General features: G+C 43.0%; 1 protein-coding gene across 1 annotated transcript in view; it reads left to right on the forward strand.

Annotated features, from left to right (window-relative positions):
* The window catches only part of tcf12 (transcription factor 12), a 70,187-nt gene that overhangs the window by 46,170 nt on the left and 243 nt on the right, over positions 1-23,774 (forward strand). The window contains exons 9-21 of the mRNA XM_079997501.1: positions 6,899-6,998; positions 7,522-7,661; positions 8,099-8,240; positions 8,448-8,518; positions 10,906-11,050; positions 14,259-14,332; positions 15,045-15,116; positions 15,625-15,816; positions 19,326-19,434; positions 20,056-20,221; positions 20,506-20,738; positions 20,858-21,002; positions 21,139-23,774. The exon at positions 21,139-23,774 is cut by the window's right edge and continues 243 nt beyond it. Coding sequence (XP_079853627.1) covers positions 6,899-6,998; positions 7,522-7,661; positions 8,099-8,240; positions 8,448-8,518; positions 10,906-11,050; positions 14,259-14,332; positions 15,045-15,116; positions 15,625-15,816; positions 19,326-19,434; positions 20,056-20,221; positions 20,506-20,738; positions 20,858-20,991 — 1,578 coding nt within the window. The 3' untranslated portion in view covers positions 20,992-21,002; positions 21,139-23,774. The remainder of the gene's footprint in view (positions 1-6,898; positions 6,999-7,521; positions 7,662-8,098; positions 8,241-8,447; positions 8,519-10,905; positions 11,051-14,258; positions 14,333-15,044; positions 15,117-15,624; positions 15,817-19,325; positions 19,435-20,055; positions 20,222-20,505; positions 20,739-20,857; positions 21,003-21,138) is intronic.

The raw sequence follows: 23,774 nt of genomic DNA on the forward strand, positions 1-23,774 counted from the left end.
CATTTTTAGGATTATGCTCATCCACACTGATTTTTTTATAATGCGGAGTGCCGAGGCAGGCTTGCCATCTGGAGCACTGGGAGAATTTGCAGTGGGCCCATTGGCTTGTTTGCTCATGGCACAATGCCAGTGCAGAAGAAGCAGCCCACTGAACTGTCTTCTTCGTCTCGGCTGTTTGCAAAAAACTCTTAGAGAAAGCTCATCTGTGGTTCAAATCGTCCTCAAAGGAATTGCGACGTGCATCGTCAATAATACAAGAGAATGTGCTGGCGTACGTCAGGATGTCTTGTTTTGCAACAGGTATTGCATAGATGCTTTTAAGGGAATGCCTAACTTAGCATGTGCGCTCATGTGTGGCACTCTATCTCTAGGCCCCTACACTTTGCCAGAGACGATAAAGTGCTTGCCTTCATTCCACCATTTGGCAGTGAGGATAGAATTTATTCTGCGAGGTGGCTGCGGTTCAGTTAAGAGAGTTGCTATTAATTGAAAGGCTATTTGTAAGGTTGGAAGTGTTGAGAGTTTTTAGTAAGTTCAAAATGTTTCCTAATTCACCCCTAGTTGAATGGCTTGGTAGAATATAGCTCGATATGGCTATGATCCTACTTGTTTTGCTGCGCGAGAAACCTTATTACCTATTTTGTAGGGCTGCCCCCCTGGAAGTCGACCAGTCGAATCATCGGTCCGAAACCCGTCGTTCGACTGAGATTCCTCAAGTCGAGCAGTCGTTTTTTTTTTGGAGGGGGGGGGGGGTTCACATTTCAATGACGAATTATAAATAAGGGGAATCATAAATATATTTTTATCTGTGTGAATCGTCCACACGCTTCACACGTTAACACGGCTCTCCGTGCGCCCCGACGGCTGTGCCCCGTTCCTCCAAATAAAACAACTAAAAAGAGCCTGGGGACGGGGCGCGGAGGAACAGGGCGCGACCCGTAAAGATTATTTTCTGCTCATAACGCATGGAGAGGGGGTGATCGGGGAGTGAGTAACAGAGAAAGTGTCCCCATTACGCACGGTTTCCTTCCATAAGGAGACGTAAAAGAACCTACATCTAAAATAACAACGCTGTTTCAACGCGCTGATCGCGGGCACCTCCGTGCGGGTGCGCGCATCGCTCGTGGACACATCGTCGTTACCGTCGGAGAGGGAGACTGGTGAGCAAAATGCTCCCTGATCAGCGATATCATACTATTTTCGAGGGCTTTAATGCATGATCGGAATGACAGATGAATAGATCCGGGGGCAATTTTTTTTATTGTTCTGATTTTATGTCAAAAAAGAAATTTGATCCGTGCTATTTTAGAGATTTTCTTATGAACTAAACCCATTTGTCCTTAATTACTTCCATATACTTTTACGTGTTACATGTTCACAAATAACCGACGGTTCGTACAAACTGGACGTCATCGGTAGCGAAAACTTTTATGACCACTTTTAAGAGCCTCTTTTATCTGACTGGCTAAGCGACCATAATGTGACATTGTCAGGGTCAATTTCATTCTTCAACGTCCCATCGGCGAGTCAATGTCACATCGACGAGCACTGCCGCTGTTTGGCTCTCATTTAACCACGAGTTGAGAAGGCGAGTGGAGAGGAACGCATGGTAGAGGAACGCAGCGGCGCGTCATACAGAGGATTTCAAGCGGCGCGCTCCCGACGTTTAGTGAAGGTGCGTGTGGCGGTTGCGGAGCGACGGAGGGCGGACATTACGACCGGCAGCGCGGGCACGGCACCGCAATGAGGCAGCTAAATCTGCGTTGCGGCTCGGTGGATACCGATCGTATGGGAACCGGTGCCATAGAGGTACCGGGTTCCAGTACCCACCCCGGCGACATGTTTAAAACATCCCGTGCATTATCATGTTTTGATTCAGAGTGCGCACGGGGAAGAGGGGCGATTAGCAGACGGGTCCATTGTCAGTGTGTGTGTGTGTGTGTGTGTGTGTGTGTGTGTGTGTGTGTGTGTGTGTGTGTGTGAGAGCGAGAGAGAGAGAGAGAGAAAGGGGCAATCAATGCTCTGTGCGCAGCTCGACAACAAAATAAGATTTTACCCATTCTAAAGGTGTAATAGACAACTAACTCTTCAACCCCCCAGCTATTCCAAGTGGTATAATTGTTTGCGCCAAAAAAATTTTGAATTGTTTGTTGCGAGAGAAAAAAAAGTTTGCGAGGCTGTTGCAAAGACAACCGGCTCGCTATATGTTTTCATCAGTGTAGCTCTGTGAAGTAAATCACTGCAAGAAAACTTGTTGTTTCGATTATCAAACAGACAATGGATCTTTTTATTTATTTATTTTTTTATGGCTGCTAGCGTCGGCGTTAGCTAGCTTAGCTATCATTATCAACATGGGCAACACTACCGCTAGCAGCCTGGCTACTCTCCAAAGCAAGAAACAACCGTAACAATCCCAATTTGCGCAAGAAACCCCAATCTCACTGCTAGGATAAAGGCAGAGTAAAACATGTGTTAGTATGAATAAGTATGCAGGTTGTGTTCCTTACTAATCCAGTAGAAAGAATGGCAACTGAAAGTCGGTTATAAACGCTCTCAAGTCCCGGAGGTCCCTCCATCGAGTGAGTACCCGCCCGAGGTTCACTCTTGTTTTACCTCTGTTTGTATCACTCTCTCTCTTCGCCTCCCTCAGCGGGGTTCTTTTTCTCTTGCCGGGTAGAGTTTCCACTGCCCCTTCGGCTGTTCCACCGTGCGCCGTTCTCCGCTGCTGGTTGCGCAAAGGGTGGCGCACTTCCTGTGACGCAATGCCGCAAACCCATCCCAGGATCTCGTACCCTGTTTGCAGTCCGAATGCACAGCGATGTGGAGGCTTGAAGGGAACCCGTCTAAACGCCCATGGTGTCATTATTCCATAGCCATTACACTGTGCAATTAACATTAACTTCATAATGATAAGTTAAAGCAAAAAAGTTGTCTATCGCCCCTTTAAATTGTAAAACAAAACAGGAAGTCAATGTGTGGCGGTCAATGTGGACGTTGTGGTGTATGGGAGAGCGAGCGAGAGCTTTGTGTAGCGAGACATACAGTAAATGTTGACGTTTCCGACATTTATTTGTTTTATCATTTGAACTTCATATTCCAGGGTTAAACGTGCATGTGAATGGTTGTTCCGCCATCTTTGCACTCGTCAACGCTCGTGCTTTTCCGGACCAGCGTGAACCCGGAGGTAGGTTTCGGTGGACCCCGCAAGCCGCTCGCTGACGTTTTAGCACTTTTGTCGACGCGCTCCATCCGTTGCGCTCCATCCCCCTTCGAAAAGCGACTCCCCCTCCGTGATTGGGACTCAGAGGGAAGAGGTCCAGACACGCAGCTTGCGATTCTAAATAAGGACGTGCGGAGACAGGGCGGAGACGTTCTTGTTTTTTGTTTTTTTAAGTTGTTTCACTTCTCGACCGTGTGTCTTTTTCTGTGTCCTGGGGTTTTGTGCGGCGTCCTCCCGTTGACGGCGTGTTATATTTTTGCCGCGGTGTCTTGATTGATGTGGCTTGCAGGCCAAAGGCAGGTGTTCCAGGCTTGGCGATATGGAGAAATTGGACTTCTTTTGGGGTGTGTCAGAACCTACTTGACTGAATAGTGGGATTTACAACGAATGAAAACAGTCTTTACTTTTGGATTACTATATCCTCAACCTGGAACCGTAATATTTTTGTGTATTTAGTTACCATTCATTAGGGCAGTTTCTATTAATTTACACCATTTGCTTTAAAAGAGTCTAAATAAATTTCTTAATTTGTTAGGGTCCGAGTCCTCAGAATGTGGCCGAGACCCTTTTGTTATTGTTCTCGTTCTTCTTCTTCTTCTTCTGCCTTTTTGAATCAGCTTTTTGGGGGCCTTAAGATGCTCAAAGACTCACAAAACTTTGCACACTCGTCAATCCCGCCGAGGCATTCTATGGGTTCCGTGCATGGGCGTGGCAAAATGGCTCGCTAGCGCCCCCCCCTCTAGAAAGAAAAAAACAAAACGTTTTTTTAAATCAAGCCTATTCACCTTTTTTTCACGAAAACTCACGAAATTCGGGACACATGTATAACATCACTAGACTTAAAAAATGATGTTGCCCCGTGACCTAAACCCAACAGGAAGTCGGCCAAATTAAATTTAAGGTGCCACTTTTTTTACTTTGTATTTTCCCGAACTCCTCCTAGGCGATTTATCGGATCGACGCCAACTTGGTGAGTGTCTATAAGACACCTTCACGATTAAAAGGTATTAAAAGCTTGAGCTTTTGTCACACGGTGTGTTCAAAGCCTTGAATTTCATGTTTGAAAAAAGCCACTGTTTATGTGCCTTTTTTTGTCACTTTTTTGGTCACTTTCACTTTCGCGAACTCCTCCTAGGCGATTTATCAGGTCGACTTCAAACTTGACGACACTTGCACGTCCAGGACCCGGCTGCTTGCAGCTTTCATTTTAATTACATTTTCGGAGAAAAAAAACAAAAAAAAAAAACACACACAAGATGCCTTGCCTTCTTTTATATGTGCAAGTTATCATATCAGTGACTATGATACAGTATTCAACGAACATGTGTATTTACAAACATTGGTACGAATATACCAAAAAGGAGAAAGATAAATCCAAATGTCACTATTTCAATAAATAAAATAAAATGCACATGCTGGAACTATTGGTCTCATTGGGTGCTGTCTTTGTACTCTGTGTGAGTGACGGCCCTTTAATTAATGTCCTAGTAAAAGGAAACCCAAGCGGCCCCTCTCTTCCAGGGGCCGGTGGAATTAGTCACCCAATGTTTGGGATGGTTTATTAATGCTCTGACTGGTTAGCCCACGGTGGAAAAAAAAAAAGAAAAAAGGACAATTAGCATTATCCAACGCCATATGCTGCTCATCGAGTCCCAGACGGGGGACAAAAGCCCTGGCTCCTGTGCGGGGCGAACCTGGGATCACCATGGAAGTTCCATCAACCACGGTCACATGTGCACACCAGAGGACCCATGAGAGCATAACCGCTCTCACAGTGCTTTAATTACACACACACACACCGACACACACACACACACACACACGCACACACACCTACACACGCACACACGCTGGAATTGCTCACTCAGCGAGGTCTAACAGCGATGCGTGTCAGTTAAGATGACTGATTTCTCCAATGATATGATGCATGTATTTGGCAAAACGTACAGATCATTGTTGCAACGCACATTTCCTGTGTCCTTAAAATAAATGAAACACAGAAAACGAAAAAAAAAAACCCACAACATCTCTCCAAATAATTACGTGCAGGATGGTGAAAAGCGCCTTTGAAGTGTGAGCACTGACAACATCTGGGTGCACTGTTGGGTCATTAAATCCACTTTGTGCTGCAGGTGAACACGGGGCACAAGTGGAATTTGGCCGTCCACTCTGGCACTGATTTGCGCTGCCCGATAACCCGGATGGGTCCTGTCTCCGGGACGGCGAGGTTGCCGCGTCGCTCGCGCTGTTCCCTAACTCCTCTCGGTTCTGACTCTCCTGCCCTCTCTCCCTCCATCTGGAGTGGATGAAGCCAAGAGACCATTTCACTGGTGTTTGGCCGCAAGTCTCTTTGATCCCACCGCCTGGCGTGGCACACACACAGCTGTACAACAGCGTGGCCTTTGTGCTGCCGCGTTCTCTCTCACCGTCTTGCAGGTTGAGAAGTAAAAGAAGAAGAAGAAAAAGTTTATTACTATGTACTATATACTTGTCATTTACTTTAACGCACCCACCACCTTCCCATGTTGGGCTCATGAATATAGTCAGCCGTACAAGTGCCGCTCCCTGTTGATTTCTGTTTATATGTGCACATCAACTGTTATTTCATTTTTGTCTCTTTTTTTTCTACGATTAAATCCTGCTGCTGGAACACCTGAATCCCCTCCAGGATTTGTTATATTAAATAAAATTAAGCCTTATTTCAGCTTATTTTATCTTTTTTTTTTCATCTTAAGCAAGATCAGAAAGCAAAGCAAATCAGCTCCTGTTTTATTTTATTTTTTTACCATTAGATTTCCATCTGATTGGGCATGCTTTAAATTGCCAAGCATTTATTATACACATGTGAGTGGCCGTCATTATACTCTCATTACAAGTCGAAATGATCTAAATTGCTAATACCTTCGATAATCCACTCCTTCCTCTGTAAGCCTCCAAATGAGCACAGCTTCATTTGAGTTGATTTTCTCGATTCATTAGGAGCTCTGCTCTTGTGTACAAAAGGGCTTGTGGGCACACGTGTGTATTTTAGCTTGTGGGTGTGGATGTGGGTGGTAGGTGTGACGCATTTGCCTGAATGTGTTTGTGCGATTGCAATTAGACATTATAGTTTTGTGTCTTCCTCGCCGTGATTCAGCTGCTGGGTCTGATGAATTAACCTTGCATATACGGGCTCCGTCGTCAATATGATTCAGTGCTGGGGCTGAGAGACGCTGCTTCACCATGCAGCACCAGCCGGAAGGAAAGCGAGCAGATCGGCCGAGAGCTTTCACAAATTCTTACATTGTCGCCCCATCGCAATTATGTGAGATGACCGTGATCATTTTCTAGAATGGTGAGATTCCGAAATCATATGTTTCCATCCGAATTTAAGAGGAATTATAAGCCAATGATAGAAATAAATGTGAAATACAATGCAACTTAGTTGACTTTCCCTCAGTTGTGTTGAGGCAAATGAACTGCCTGAATTTTTATGTTCCGATGTTTGGTGTCGGTAAATGTATCTTCTTCATGAGCTGGATGTGTATTATTACACTATTGTAGGTTTATATTGGTATGAGATGAACCAATTGACAATTCAATTGTTGTTAAATCACAATTTCTTGCCAACTTGAATTTCTCCGCCACTGAAATCCTACACGAATTGCTGTGCTGATGGCTTGTTTGTTCTTCCGGCAGGTGTACGCGCCATCCCCAAGCTCTGAAGACTTCAACAGGGATTCACCTTCCTACCCGTCCCCTAAGCCCTCCAGCAGCATGTTTGCGAGCACTTTTTTTGGTGAGTAATTCACTTCAGGTGGTAATTCGTTTTCGAATCGTATGTTTGTCGCGTCTTTAATTTGCCGTGTGATTTAATTTGTTCCGACAGTGGATAACAATGTAATATCCAGGCGCCGTAGAGAGGGACGAGCAGACTTCTCTCCGTAAACCTTGGAATCAGAATGAGTTTATTGGGTCAGGTACATTTTCATATACAGGGAATTTGTCACGGTACAGTTGGTGTATATCGTCGTGCCCAGCCTAGCGCTGGCTCAGCTGTGTTCAGGACAAGGCTCATATTTCAATCTCAAAAGCACAAAAAGTACTCAGTGGGTGACCTCAAAATAAAATTAGAGTGGACGCCAGCCAAACCCTGTCCTCCATGGAGTTGAGAGCATATTGCAACCTGTAGATCGCCTTATTTTTATTTTCAACCCAAGCCATGCCATATTACTGAGGTTTTTTCGCAGCCAGCTGCACATGGTGCTCGGTCCCGAAAAGCTTTGAGTAGAATGACCTCTAATTGATGTGTTTATCATTAGATGGAACTCACAACTCGCCCGACCCATGGAACTCATCCAATGGGATCAGCCAGCCCAGTTACAGCGGCATGCTGGGAGGATCCTCTGCCCACATGCCACAGTCTGGAAACTACAACAGCCTGCACTCGCATGACCGCCTGGTAAGCAGCACAATACAAGAAGAGTCAAAGTCTCAATCTCTGCCTTTGATTCTATTCGGCCGGTCTAATGTTTATTCAGCATGAAGACCTTATTTAACCCTTAACCCCCAACACAACACCACGCAGAGCTCTCTGTCCGGCGCTGTGCCTGGTTATCATCAGCCAAGACCCCGCCGACCCTCTTCATAACAGTGTTTGATCTCCGCTTGTCGTGCCTGTCTGCCCGCCTGATGCAACTAACTGGCCATCACGGGGAGCCCGCAGCTGCCGCATCTCCAAAGCCCCCCTGTCTGCCCGTGCTCTGTCCCTGAAAGCATTTCCTTCATTACAGGCTGACGTTTCTCTCTGGTGGAGGAAAAAAAATAAATGAATGAAATAAGTAAAATAAAGCCCCTGCTTTGATTACAAAATGACTTTCCCCAAACCCTTTCTTTCAGAACTACCCCGCACATTCAGCCTCTCCAGACATCAACGCCAGTCTTCCTCCCATGTCAAGCTTCCACCGAGGCAATACCAGCACTTCGCCATTCGTCACAGCGACACACACCCCGTCCATCAATGCGGCCGATGGGGTCATGGGTATGTGTCGATGGTGTCAGTCGTTCAGCTTGAATTCAGTGGCAATAACATTATCGGTGCTGAATATGGCCAAGATTATGTGTGTAACAAATTTCGCACACAAGGGCAGTTCTACAAGTTAATTGTAGAAACAGGGTAATTGGAGACCTGGTTTGTGTGAGTGTGTGAGTTTGCTGCTGAAAAGTGCCCCCATCTCTGTTTTCGTAGCCGTTGCAAACCGAGGTAATGCCACAGGAAGCTCGCAGACCGGAGATGCGCTGGGCAAGGCTTTGGCCTCGGTGAGTATGACCGTTCACATTTAACCATTTGAGTCTCTCTCACCATCCATGCCTGATGGTAGTAAGTTCGTTGACATTTGGATTAAAAAAAAAAAGAAGTGCCAGCCTACTATGTCCGTAATCCCATGTACTTGTCTGTTTGGTGAAAAATCCATTCACTGTCTAAAATTGCACTCTTTCCCTTTTAGCATCAGTCTGATCTAAGTGTTTGCTGTCAGACAAACCCTCCACATCCCCTCTAGGTTGATCCCCTCTCAGAGTCTGAATCTCATCTCTACCTTCTTTGCACTTGTAAGCTGAAATGTATTTTGATTTCTGCGCAATTTGAGAGTGCATTAGAATAATGGCCCTCTTCTGTCTCTAAAGAAGCTGACCTCATTGGTCACACGGGGAATTAAGTGCTATACTGAATGCTGATTAAAAAAAGCCCAGAGGATATGTTTGTAGTTGTTTTTGGGCCTAAGCCTGGATAATTGTGGGCTTAAACTAAGAGTATTCAAGAAAGGGAATTCTACATTAAAAAAATACTCTTAAAGCCTATGGATTACACACTGGTTTGTTCAGTCAAATATGTGACATCTTCTAATGCATCTCTCTGAGTTTTCTTTTCTCCCGTAACTTGTTGGATCTCTCAGTGTTTCATTGGAAAAGGTGCGCAGATATGTAGTGCACATAGAAAGACCAACAATGTAGGAAAGCAAATAATGTACACAGACAGATCCAAAGATATATAATATATATATATAAAGATTTACATTAGCAGACCGATTATATGCTATTGTAGAATTTAATTATGTTTAACCCAAGTCCCCATCTCGTCCTTGAAGATTCCCCTGGATCTGCATTCAACTCTATTTGCGGCTGTGGCTTTCACAAATTAAACTTGACATTTTCATATATGACAATTAAATATTAATTGTTTTCCAACTAGTATTCAATAGTCATATCATTGTCACATTATCAAATAGGCTTTTTGTCTGTTAAAGAGAAGGTGCGCTTTGTCTGGGAAAAAAAAACCTCTCACAGAAACCTGCGTGTTGATGTATAAAACGCTGTGTTTCTACATTAAAGTACGAGACAGATCAATGGTGCAGATATCAGATTGGTGGGAGAGGTGACTGTTCATTGCAAATTAAGTATTTTTTGTATTTGCAGACTCAATCCTATTAGCATGACAAAGGCGTGAAATGGACACGGTGGGGCTGGGTTCGAGGGTAGCGGGCACCAGGGGGGTTTGGAACCGCTGTGGCTCAACTCCACGGGCCGCGCGTTGCGGCTCTTTTGTTCCCCGCCCTTTTAATTTAACCGTGCTTATTGGACTCCTGCTGCCTCGGGGAGCGTAACCGATGGAGAGGCGGAGCTCTATTTGTTCCAGAAAAACGAGGCGTGTTTCAGTTTGAATATGGCTGAAATAATCAAAAGAATAGCCACTCGTATGGTGTCGGGTTGGAAGTCACACTCATAAATAATGTCCTTTTTTGAACTGAGGAAATATTTCATGATTTGTTCTGAGTGTTATTGGTTTCAGGCGTATAGTTGTGTGTGTCACTCTGTATTTGGGCGCCGGGCGGCTTTGAGACTATGGCAAAAGGGGTTTGGGATGAATAGCCTATCTATCCCTCTGTTCAGCACACAAGCCCTTCGCTCGGCCCACAGAGTTGATTGAAACACTAAAGCCAAGAGATCAAGATTGAATAAGGAGATTATTGATACTCCACAGAAGTCAAATGGTTTCCTGCAAGCTCAATGTGATCTTAACTTGGAATATAAATCTCCATGGATCGTTTTTTTCCTCTCTGCTAATTAGTTGGGATCCGCTCCTAATACCCTGGGATATCTGAAGCTTGGACTATCATAGCACAATATCCTCTTGTTAACCACAAAACGCTGAGGACGCGTTGTGTACTTTGATCCAGAATTTGTTTAAACAAATGAAATCCCTGTGGAAGTGATAAAGATGTAATCCCCTGTTTCCCTGCTCTTGTGGTTTGACATTGTAAAACTCATCGGTGTTTTAGAAGATATGCTCACACAGTGCAGCGACAGAGGTCCTTTGAATCGAGCGTATAAAGATGGTCTAATTCGAACACGCCAAGCCAGTTTGCTTCTTAATTCACTTCAGACGGCATTCCAACATGAGACCTTGACTTCACGATTGCGGAGATGAGAGGGCGCGGAGCATGAACTGCAAACTCCTTTGTCCACACCGCGGGAACTGTGATTCTACACATTTTTGTTTATTCAGAATATGCAACATATGTTGAAACCATTGAATGAAACCATGAGTTATAGAATTATAGTTCCTTTGTTAGGCATCTCTCTAAATCTGTCTCTTTGCTTCCTATCTTACACATAAATAAATTCCCTTCCTTGTGTCCTCCTCGTAGATTTACTCGCCTGACCACACGAGCAGTAGTTTTCCATCTAATTCGTCGACACCGGTGGGCTCTCCTTCGCCCCTAACGGCCTCAGCGGGCGCGGCCTCGGCCGCCTCCGTGGTGGCTGCCGCTGGAACGTCCTCCGGAAGAGCAGGTAGAGAATCACCCTCTGGACTTCAAACGTTTCCCATCCCCGTTGATGAAGACTGTGCATTGAATTTGACTTCCCCAGAAATCTATTTTTCAGACATAAAAAAAACCAAAAAAAAACAAACATCTAAGATAGTTATACAGAGGCTTAGAACTTACAGCTTTTTATATAACTGTGCTGGATTAGTGTCTACAGTGTGGCTCCCGTTGTTATAGTGGGAAGTCTTTCACGGTTCCGAATCCGCAGAGAACTGGGGAATGCTCTCAGATCAAAAATGTCTGGTCGTTCCTTAGAGCCCAAATGGAAGGGAAATTGAAGTGAATTAAAAAAAGAAAAGCTTTCAACATAGAGATGATACGTAGATGTACAAACACTACACAGTGCTGGGAGGCAGATCAGTTAAAGAATGATGTACAGCTGAGCCTCAAAAATGAAACGTTTTTTTTTTAATCAATCGCTTTCTTCATTCAGAAAATAATTGTAAGATTTTCTAAACGTGCCCAAGCCCGAGAGACATGCAGGGCGAGCGAAGGCCGCACAGTTTAGGGGAAGCCCAGTATGTTGTCCTAGTGGGCAACTGCGCCATGTGCGGTAATGTAGTGGCGACAGCTGTCTCTACGTATGCACTCCTCATCCTCAGCTGCTGCCCCGGCCCACGGACAGCTGTTACCGCCCCCACCCCCTCCCATGGACCAGGCGGCAAAAGGGGCTCATTTATTTGCCAGTGAGTGCAGGGGTTGGCGGTGACTCAGCTGATGTGGGAGAGCAGGAAGACGGCCTCACGCTGGGTCACGCCCTGGTTCACGTGTCCGTCAACACAATAACACCCGGATTAACTATGTGCAACCTAACTACTCATCGTGTGGGTTATACTTTCGAAATGCTTGTCATTGATTTTGGAAAACAAATACATTGCATTGGTTTCAAATATATTAGTAGTCGCGTTAGGAAATACAAAGTGCTCCTTCTGTAGATGTGAAAAAAAACAAAACACTGATTATTTAAAAATGATTTAGACCTATACAATGATTCATGCGTATATAGTTTCAAAAAATAACGGTACTTAAACTAGCACAAAATCTTACAGGAAGTTGTTAAGCTCAACATCAATTCATCATGGGGATATCATTGAGGTGCAGCACATTACTCAAGGCTAGTTTATTCGGTTATCCCTCTGCGGTGTACTTGGGACCAAAGCCCCAGGCTAATTTTTCATCGCAGCACGCCATGAGAGCCATATGAGTGGGAAAATTGAGACACAACAGAGGCTTTCTCATTTCCTTCTCTTAAAATGCAGTCTCTGTTTTCTCAGGCTCTGTGTCTAAAGTAACAGTTACACTTAAAAATGCTCAAGAGTATTGCGCTATTCTGCAGGTGAATAGGTGGACCAGTTCCCCAAGGTCAACATAGGATGTAAAAACAAAATTGGTTGTCTACTACGTAAGACGTCTTCTCTAAACACCTCAAATGAGAGGAGGGTAAACAAAAAAAAGCCAGCAGATCGTCCTACTAGTCCGAGTGGACTTTATTTAGCAGGATGTGCGCTGGGTTTGGTATTCACTATAATGGATCCCAGACGGCGCAGTGAAGAGGCCTGAGCTGGAAAGACGCCCACAAACACCCTGCCTCGTATAAATACCCAAGAAGGGTTTGTTATTGTCCAAGTCCATTAAAAAACTTCCCCCCCCGATGCACATTCCTAGTTTGACTGTATACTCGATTGAAGCTGTCGTCCAAAAATGTATTGAAAATTTTTTAAACTAATTTATGCTAGATCGAGTGGTTTCCTTTCCCTCAAGACAGGACATTCAATTTACTTTTATTTTTTTTATGAGCTCTGTGAGAACTGTTGACTTTACATAAACTATATCCACTAACTTAGTGTCAATTCTTTACATTCTCTATTTACATTGGGTCCCTCTATATAAAATGGTGGTTCAGTTGAAATTCTATAAGCGCTAGTTACTTATTTTTCCCAACTTTAGGGAATAGATATGAAATAAAACAGTGCAAGACTACTGTATCTAAGGTTACTTTGAAGAAAAGATGTTCTTGGAATTAATAAATTGTGGTTTATAGTGTAGTATAAAACACATTGAAGGAGGAATTTTTTATGAAAGCGTTCCCTGCCTTTTTAAATTAGTAATTTTTATTACCCTGGTAGTATTTGGCGGACAGGGAACCAGACGGATCTGCAAGCTCATGTTTCATTTGCGCTGCAGAATACGTCTGGCCACCCTCCCATTCACACAGACTTCCACCCGACCTTGCCGGGGTCCGGCCATTCTCAACCTTTTATCTAATATGGAGCTGGTTTGAAAGGATGACGATGCAGAGGAGAGCTGTTGACGCACCTTACTAAGATGGCTGACGTGGAACGGTGTTTTGAATCCGCTATCGTGAGAGCAGTAAACAAACTGGACGGTATATTTCCTATCAAGCTTTTGTTGATAAGAAAGATGTGTTTGCCGTACTTCCGACAGGATTTGGTAAAGGTTGAATTTACCAACTCCCTCGTTTCCTTGCTCTGATTGGCTGTAGCTCTATCCAGTTGCGTCCAGAGACATTTTGGCCTGCGCCTGTTGGTAACACTTCTTGGAAATCAGAAAATAAACGGGGAGATTTCAGACTAATACGCATTTGCAAATTGGTCTGGCAATGCCAGGCTAGTATTTGGCACAATCAGGCGCAAGATCCTCGGACTTATTTCCCCGCTAATTTCTGTTTCGTTCGGTACATCAGCCTGGTTGCAAGAAATCTCAACAGTTGTTTTTTTCTTCCAATTACTGTTAATTGCAGACATGTGTAGAGATGACATTTCCCCTTGTTCTTGGACTCAGATATTGACATTTATTCTCGATATTGAAATTAATGGTTAGCAATGTCGAGGAAGAGTTCCAGAGGAGCCCTTGGTCGGGACCTTATTAATAAGCAGATGGAAGTGGTTAGTGAACTACGCTTCCACCAGCCCACGGTGCAGGAAGCCGCTCAGCTGTCAGAAAGTGTTGCTGTTCAGCATCAAAGTTAAAAATATCTCCAAAAGAGCAACAAGTGACTACAAAATCGGATTCTAAGTGTGTTATGACGGCATGTTACGCCGCCTGTCAGTCAGCGTTTGTATCAATGCCTCCGGCGGTCAATTGGCTAATTGAGATTGTCTTCCCGCCCCCGCCTCCCCTCCCCTCTTCGGCGCTGCCACTTTGTTTTACAGGTGCGAACCAATGGTCCCGTGCCGGCGGACAGGCGCCCTCCTCCCCGAACTATGAGAACTCCCTCCACTCGCTGGTGAGGCGCCAGCATGGCTATACCTTCTTAATGGACGCTCACTGTACGTTGGTGACTCATGGCGGGCAGAGCTCTGGCGTCGCGCACACATTCCTGTCCGACAAATGTCAGCGAGGACGGTGGGGAGGGGGAGTAGCAAAACCGAACAATACCTGTCCCTCGGGGTGTGCCCGGCCATCTGTCCTTTACGCTGAGGACCGGAGTGAGAGTGACAGTTGGGGGGGGTTGGGGTTACAATTAACCAGGCGGTGGCGGTGGGGGTGGGGCTGGGAGGTTTTGGGAGGAGGAGGGCTTGGCAGCTGTTGCGTTGAACCGCTGCCCCAGGATTCCTGCGCTGCCTCGCCAAGGAAACCAAGGTCGGGGATCACCTTTCACCCGACGCGTCACATGTTTACCGTATCCGATGTTGAGGGAAATATTTCCCCGCCCAGATTTTCTACATCCCCACCCCGCCACATAATGCAAGAAATGGTCAAAAGAAAGAAAAAGGGAATCCAATCGTTATTTAAGTTGTCCCTACAGGACGGGGATTTTCATCCTGGAAAGTCAGCAGCTGTCTCTGTACCATACACTTTTTTTTTTACCTGACGCCAAATTCCATTTTGACAATATCTACAATCTATACCTCTATTTCTCTTTATTGTATTTCTGGTATTCTGGAGATATGAATAGACTTCTGTAATCTTTTCTTATTCCTATTTGACTCTACCAGAAAAACAGAGTTCACCAGCAGCTGCATGAGCATCTCCAAGATGCCATGTCTTTCTTGAAGGATGTCTGCGAGGTACCCTTCAGATGAACACTTTATCCATTCTGTGTACCATACATCGCCGCATCCCTCTTTTTGATTCTCTCATAAGCTTGGCATTCAATAATTGTTTTGTTTTTTACTTTTGTTTTTATTGTGCATTTTTTTGTATTTCTAATTTATTTTATTTTTTTTCCATACCGGCAGCTTGCGGTAATCATGTTAGGTGTTTAACTCAAAATTAATAGTTTTAAGTTTGCCAAGTGGCTGCGGCACTTGTCCTTTTTCTAATTAGATAGAATGGGAATGCACATTGAATATTTTTAATTGTTCTTAAAACAGAATAGTTTAAGTTCAGTTGCATTGGGAATGTGTTTGTCATGTTTCAGTGTTTCTTTTTTTCTATTTATTTTTCCAAATCCTCACCATACAATCAGTTTTTCTCACTTTAGTCCCAATGGCCGTAAATTAACCTGCTGTCATTCTCTCTTGTTATTTCTTCCTCTCCCATCCCTTCACCGTTCAATCCCCTTGGTCCTCCCAGTCCCGAATGGAGGATCGTCTGGACAGACTGGATGATGCAATCCTCGTTCTGCGGAACCATGCGGTGGGCTCCACCACCAATCTGCCCAGTGACATACACAGTCTGCTGGGACAAGCCCAAAATGGGCCAATAGCAGCCATTGGAGCAAACTTTCCTGCTTCGGCATTGGTTCCGAGTCGGACAGCAGCAATGGTACGTGAGATTCATAGAGGTGTCAAAGACGTTTTGGATATTGCATTTTATGTGTATCAGGTTTAAAAAAGGAGCACACCAGCAGAACTTTTTATATAGAAGTTTATTTCCCAATATCCCAACAAGCCCTGGCCACCTGCTTGAATGGGTCCACTGCCATGTTTTAAAAGTAAGACATTTTCCACATAGAGCAATTGAATTTCGACATATTTTCCATAAGCGTAATGGCTGGCCCAAGGCTCCCCCTTTTTTTTTAGGGAAGGCAGTGAAAAAGAAATGAGAAACTCAGGCAGAATAGTGAATTTGTCAGTGTTTAGTGTGTAGCATTCCTTGGAGAGTTAAAGACACATTTCTTTAAGATCCAGGGGAATGCGGGTCTTAAATCATCTGTAAATCATGACCTGTTCTCCCTCCGTCTCTGTTCAGAACACCGAGATTCACAGACAGAACCCATCTGTAAGATAACATTTTAGAAAATAGCATGTCCTTTTCTCCCATTATGGAAAAAGGACATCCATTGTTTGAGTGTTTGGGGAGAAGCTCTTGGAAAAAAATATCCAATGTTCCCAAATGACGAGGGAATCCAATGACCTTTAGGCTGCAAAGTCCATAGTAAATACAGTTATTAAGGTGATTAAAACATCAAACATGAAATATTACTTTCGGTGTAAGCTTGAGATTTCAGTATAAGTTGTGACTCCAAAATGGCACAGTTTCATTATTAAACTCCCAATATTGTCTAAGTTCATTGGGGATTAAGTATCTTACCTTAGATTGTTGAGATCTCCCAACTTGTTAATACAAATTTCTACATTTGTTTTGCTGTTTCACCCCTGAATGAAAGCGCAATTTAAATTTAAAAAAAAATCTATGAATTCATCTTTTTTTTTGGCGATGTAGCGGTGACCCCGAACAGACCGTGTGTGTGAGAGAGAACATACTGTGAGACTTAACACAGCGCTTCCTGTGTGGGAAGAAGGTCCCTCCACAGCACAGCACAGCCACAGGGGCTTTCACTTTGGCCAAGCCCCCACCCGCCCCCCGCCCCCGCTCATCGCCGCTTTTTAACAGCCCAGGAAATCTGAATCCCTGGAAGCGCGTGTCTGCGGCCGTAGCCCCCGCCCAAATAGAGGTCCTCAGCTGTATGGTAATCAGGCACAGACATGAAAATGGCAGCGTTCATCCTCCGCCAGAGCGCCCCCCACCCTCGCCCCCCGCCGCCGCCGCCGCCTCCAGACAAAGACTTGTTTGGACACCTGTTGAGAGCGCAGCAGAGATCAGCGCAGTGCACGGGGAGGGGAGGGTCTGGGGGTAGCGGGGTCGACAGAGGCCAACAGTGACTGAGGATCACATTCCATAAGAAAAGGGAAAGAAGCCTCTCTGCTCCCCGTCACCATCACCAGTCACGGTTTCCCCGCCTTCCCTCGGTTCTCCAAAGGGAAACTAGATAGCTGGACGACATGGAGAAAACCATGAGGAGGAGGAGGAGGAGGAGGAGAAGGGACTTTCCAAAAACTAATTCCAAAAAAGGAAGTCATTATAAAGCTTTTATTCATTCGGGAATTATTTAAATATTTTTAAACATGTTTAAGGAAAAAAAAAAAAAAAAAAGGTACATTTAGGAAAGCTTAGCAAATCAAGCATAACGTGTTTAGCTTTCAGGAATAAATGAACTGTTCCTCTCTTCCAAAAACCCCTCTCCCTAGTGGAGGAACCAGCTGTGATTTGAGACCACTGAACATCAAGCCTGGACGCACTTCGTCCATGTATAATAAATAAATGTCAATTATTCTGCAGTTTTTTGTGATCAATGCACCTGCAATTCAGGCGCTAACAATTTTGCCTGTTTGGGACACTATTAGTTAGTTCATGTCGCTTTTAAAACTCAGATATCAAAGTGTTCATTTTCAGACCACTTTTACAGCTGACACATACTGATAATTGGCGATCCACATAATATTACTCTCCTTTACAGCTTCCTTTCTAACCATGATTCAGTTAAAATGAGAATAAAAATCATCATAAAATATGCCAGGATAAAAAAAATCATTTTTTAAAAGAACATTTTAATGTAAAATAAATACAAATAGGCAAAAATTCAAAACAGACATACGTCTATGGTCTATCTATTTTTATATTTTATACCTATAATTCAGGCGCTGACTATTTTGCTTGTTTGGAACTCTGTCAGTTAGTTGTGTGGTTTTTAAAGGGGTCCTATTATGCTTTTCCTTATTTTCTGTCATAAATATAATTTTACAATGTGGGATGTTCATATTTGACGCGGCCAAAGTGCCAAATAATGAGGTAAACTAATGAAAAAGGAATCACTGTGAACAAAACGCTCCGGCTTCCGGCTCTGTTTTTGAAAACGCTCTGTTTTCAAAAGTTTTTTTCTTTCTCCAATTCGGATGCGCTGTGTGTTTCTCCAAACAAAACCAATTAAAATAGCGTGTTTTTATTGTAGATGTATTTATTTTATTTTATTTTATTTTATTTTCCGACATTTACATGAAAAAAAAATCTCTGCATGCGAGACTCCCTGTGCCTCCTGGTGCGGAGTCCGTGTGTCCCACAAGCCTGGAGCACGGCAACCAATGTCGGAAATAACTTTTAAATCACGTCTTGTAGATCTAATATGAGTCAAGATTCCGCAACTGGATTTCTTATTTCTCACCTCAAATGTGGTCGCAAAGATTTTAGTGTGCAGATAATGTGAAATCAGTGAAAGTTTACCGAGTAAATAAAACAGAGCCCGGAGGAAAGCTCAAACCCCATTGGCTCACAGAACCCAGAACTTGTGCTCAAACCCCTTTGGCTGAAAACTAGGGGCGTGGCTGCTCATTCACAATTTAAGCTACACACACTGAAACAGCCTGTTGTGGAAGTCCGGGTTTAGAGGTATGTCACAATGGCTCGAATGCATTATCTGATTGGTATTTTCAGCAAAAACTTAAAAAACATGTTTCGGGGACCTCAGAGACCTATATTAAGGTGTAAAAAGGAGCATAATAGGTCCCCTTTAAAACTCAGATATCAAAGTGTTAATTTTCAGACACCTTTTATAGCTGACACATACTGCTAATCCACTTAATATTACTCACCTTTACAGCTGCATTTCTAACCGTGATTCAGTTACTTCAGAGTAAACTTGTTCAAGTGGCTTTCATTATGTTGTCCTCCCATCTATATGTGTATTTTGTTCTGTCTTATCTCTTTTTTCCTTTTTTCTGTGATCACTGATTTCACTGATACAAAGGAAATCATCTTCAGGTGTTAGTAGGGAGGGAGTATTAAAAACTGTAAAATCTGTCACCGGTTTTTGCTCAAAATCCTATTTGCTTTTTATATATAGAAAGTCACTTCATTTCACGTATATGTAAAAATAATCCCCCCCCCCCCAAAAAAAAAACAAAAAACAACAACCTAATGTCAGGTCCCAGTATGTCTGGAGAGAATGTCTTAATGCCATGTTGACCGGGTTCTTGGTCTCTTGGTTATTTCTCCAGGGTGGTCCGCTCCATGATGCTGGCGGCCTGAACAACAGCCATGGAGGGCTGCCCAGCGCTGGCTCCGCTTCCAGCTCAGAGCTCAACCACCAAGTGGAGGCTTTCAGAGGTTTGATGCACTCCTTAAGCCCATCGCCTGTAAAACATCTGACATCTTCTTTAAATAGTGGACATATTAATGAAAAGGGCAGAGCACAGTTGTTTGGTGAACAAAGTGATTAGACCGTGTCTGGGATACTTTTCAATCATGCTGATATGCAATACAATAATAGTAATACAATAGCACAGTGCTGATACAATAGGATCTGAATCAGAATTGGTTTTATTTTCACCGGGCACATTTACATATACAGTATACAGTACATTATAAAAAATAAAAAGCTTAACAGTCTGGAGAAAGAAAAGGAGAATAAAAATTATAATAAAATAAAAAAGGATACAAATTTTAAATGTAAAATAAAATTGTAATTTCAAATATATACAAATAGCTAAAAATACAAAACAGAAATAGTCTATAGGGTATCCATAATAGAAATATTCCATTTTATTTTACCATTATTTTTATTCTCCATTTTTGACAGACTTTAAGCTTTTTTTTTAATAGTCTGCAGTGTAGCGCATCAAAATTCACCAGAACAAATTCCTTGTATATGTAAATGTACCTGGCGGAATAAAATGTTTGTGATTTGTGATTTCTGATAAGCCGTCTCACCTCCGCTCCTCACTTCAGGCCTGGCTTCGGCCATAGCTGCGCAGGTGCCCTCTGCTCTGGGGTTGAAGTTGGAGAACCACGACAAGGACGAGATGCACGACAACCAGTCCTCTGACGACGGCAAGTCCGATGATGAAAGCGACAGGAGGGACATCAAGACACCCCGGGGAGGCACCCGCACGAGGTAAGGACATGAAAACACCTTGAGAACTTGACTTTGAAATACCCTTCATTAGCGTTTTGGTTTGTTAAGAAATCTGCACAATTAAATATTGCAATTAGATTTGGCTCCAGCCGTTACCTCTGTTGATATAATAGTGCTGTGGCGAGCTGTGTGTCTTAATCGAAAACCCTGATATTGTACTTTTAGGCGACTATATGACGCCTTCTAGCTCCCCTCTCCTCCAGGGCTCCGTCTCGCCGTCTGTTAACGGCGTGGCCGTGAATGGCCTCTGCTTCACTTTGCAGCAGCATCAACGAGGACGAGGACCTGAACCCGGAGCAGAAGGCCGAGCGCGAGCGCGAGAGGAGGATGGCCAACAACGCCCGGGAGCGTCTGAGGGTGCGAGACATCAACGAGGCCTTCAAGGAATTGGGTCGCATGTGCCAGCTGCACTTGAAAAGCGAGAAGCCCCAGACGAAGCTGCTCATCCTGCACCAGGCCGTGGCCGTCATACTCAGCTTGGAGCAGCAAGTCAGAGGTCAGTCTCACTCCTCCGCCCAGCGCGCCAATAGCTTTTGGTTCTATGATGTGATAACATGATGAGTCCCCGTGGAGATGAGCGACGTGCAATTTGCTGTTTTTCTCCCCGACCTGCAGAGCGGAACCTAAATCCCAAAGCGGCCTGCCTTAAGAGAAGGCAGGAGGAGAAAGTGTCCGGGGACCCTCAGCAGGCCCACGCAGGGGTCCACCCTGGCCTCACCGACGCGTCAAACCCCATGGGCCACCTCTGAGCAGCACACAGGTACACTGCACCTCACCTTTTTTTTTTTTTTTTTACCTTCACTATCAGTGATACTTAAATACACATACGTTTAATTTACGATGAGGCGTTTGTTTAGCAGTGATCTGATTGAGTCCTCTGCTTCTCTTCTCTCCAGATCAATGTGATCCTGGTTAATTTCTGTAAGATAGAGTCGATGACCTTGCTTCCTCGTGGCGCACAGGACTCAAGTTTGTGACACCAATTGGAGGAGACAGAGCACTTGAAGCAAAACCACGTGACTCGACGCAATCCAATCGTAAAAAAAAAACAACCCCATAAGTCCAGTTCCTTGTGACGACAGCCAGTGTCCGTCAGCGTGTTTCTGCCCTTAAGAGAAATTTTCAACACATATCACTGTCTGAAAGAAGGGCGTCGCTTCTGAACAATCAGAGACTGTCGCAATCTCCTAACAACCTTTTGTGGAAGTTGCCTTGTGCCTAAAATGAATTGACGAATGCATTGTAACAGCAATTTTTTTTCTTCTATTTATTATGTTTCTGAGCTATAAAATGTATGTCTAAAGGGAAAGTTGTTTGAAGGTAAAGCATGTGGCTTTTCAGTTGATCTACAGTTTGCCAGCATCACCGTTAAAAACTAAGCGCTCCTTAATGTCTCCGACTCATCCAAGATGAGACACGGACATTTAGGCTCTGAGACAGCGAGCAAACATTAATTTATTGGCCAGTTTAGAGTAATATCTGCACCAAACTGCAAATTATTGTTGGTTGTGAGAGCTCAAAACGTTAAGTGCCCCCTTTTTAGAAAGATGTTATATTATTTATATTTATATTTAATTCATTCCAAATGAGCGCCATTGTAAACCTAAACTGCCTTTGTCTCTATGTAGTTTCAATCAGTCTCCGTGCTTCCGACTGAAATTAGTACAGAGCGTAATTTATATTCATTCATATGAGCTCTGCAGTGGACTATTAGCCCCCAATTAGGCTGAAATGAACAATATCATCTTGTAAAAACTGTAAAAAAAAAAAAAACAGGAAAACAAAACAAAAAAAACTTGGCAAACTCTAGTTTTACTGAAAAGTCATTTTTTGTTATGATTTTTGTTGAGTTTAGTTTTTTAGTTTTTCCTTGGTAGTAAGCAGTTAACTTCCAGAGCAAACGTTGTGAATCTTAGCATTCCCTGCATATTATTAGTGTCTTAACGAAAGGAGAAGGGGACTTTACTGCCCATATGCTCCTTTGCCATATAGTGTTAAATGTAAAAAAAATGACTTGTTTTGCAGATAGTTGTCCATGTTTAGCCTGTCAGTTCCAGCATGTGCTCCAGACTTCAGTGCAAACGTGGCTTCTTTTGCCATTTCCAGTTATTGGCGAATCAAAAAATTCCTCATGAAGAAACATGTTTCATAACGATGACCACACTATCTTCTGGCCTGAAGAATATATCGCTTATTATCCTTCTGTTTCGTACATTTAAAAAAAAAACTAAAAAAAAACCAAGTTATTCTGAGTGATACTAGCTATGTTTATTTTCTCTAAGCTTTGTGCATTTAATGTCCAGTCTGAATTATCAGAAACAATTTATGTTACTTTCAAGGTTATTAACCAGGCAAACCACATACTTAATACCATTACGACTGACAAGGGATTCATATTCTGTGTAAACTCAAACGTAGATGATCTCATAGAACTATAGCGAGGACAAACAAAAGCGGTTTACCGGGATTTACATTTTATGTTTTCGAGACATTGGTCATGGCTTTATTTTTTCAATGTGCATGCATTTTGTTTGTCTTTTTTTTTTTTTTTTTTTTTTTTTTTTTTTTAAGTCTCTGGTCTTAAGACTTGCTTTATATTCCATTTATTTCATTGTATATTGTCTTCCATTGTAATCTCCACCTGAAGCAACGCTGCCACATCCGTAATGAGTATTTGAAAAAAGGGAATTAAATTGGACTAAAGGATGCCACACCAGGAGTTTACTAAAATATTTTTCTATATAACAACTTCCTTTTCTGGGATAAAATAAATAATATTATGTAATATGATCTCTGGCTGAATGTTGCCTTGATCTTCATTTCAGTATTGACGAGCCTGTATTCATGTTGGCAGACCTTGATTGAGGGTATCAAATATGTCACATCCTTCTCTCCTTCCCTCCTTTTTTATGTTCAGTTTTTCTTGTTTCTTTGCTCCTGTTTTGCTGTATTCCCAGATGCTTTCCCTTGTATAATATATGAAAAAAAAAATCAATAGAGGAAAAAAAAACAGTTGGCTTATTTTTCACTGTAGGTAGTCTTTTATACAATAATACTGTAAGAATATTTCTTGAATTCTAAACATTACTCTTTCTAGATTTTTGAAATCAAAAGTTTTGAGTAAAAAGTTTCTTACTTTATTTTACTATATTAGATAGTAAAAAAAAAAAAAAAAGTATGGTTATTTACCATAACCTGTCCATTATTATCAGAAATTTACAAATGGCATCTTAAGAATATGGTAGGATTGTTGCTCGCAGTCTAGTACTTCCAAGGCATTGTCCAAGCTCCAAATTTGTAAAAGTGCAATCTTGATTTTGTTCCCCAGTCTCCAATATGATTGATGAAAGATTTGTTCTTGTGTCAAAGAAAATTCAAGGCATTTGTTGACGCACATCAGAAAAATACAGCAACAAAAAAAAATTAAATTTTCTGTCTCTTTCAACAGAAAACACACAAAATGTATATAACATTTATGTTGCAATAAATGTGCCATCTTTTTTTAAACACAATTGTATGTGCAGTTTTTTTC

This window comes from Zeus faber (genome assembly GCF_960531495.2).
Source record: "Zeus faber genome assembly, chromosome: 3".
In the NCBI taxonomy this organism is placed as follows: domain Eukaryota; kingdom Metazoa; phylum Chordata; class Actinopteri; order Zeiformes; family Zeidae; genus Zeus; species Zeus faber.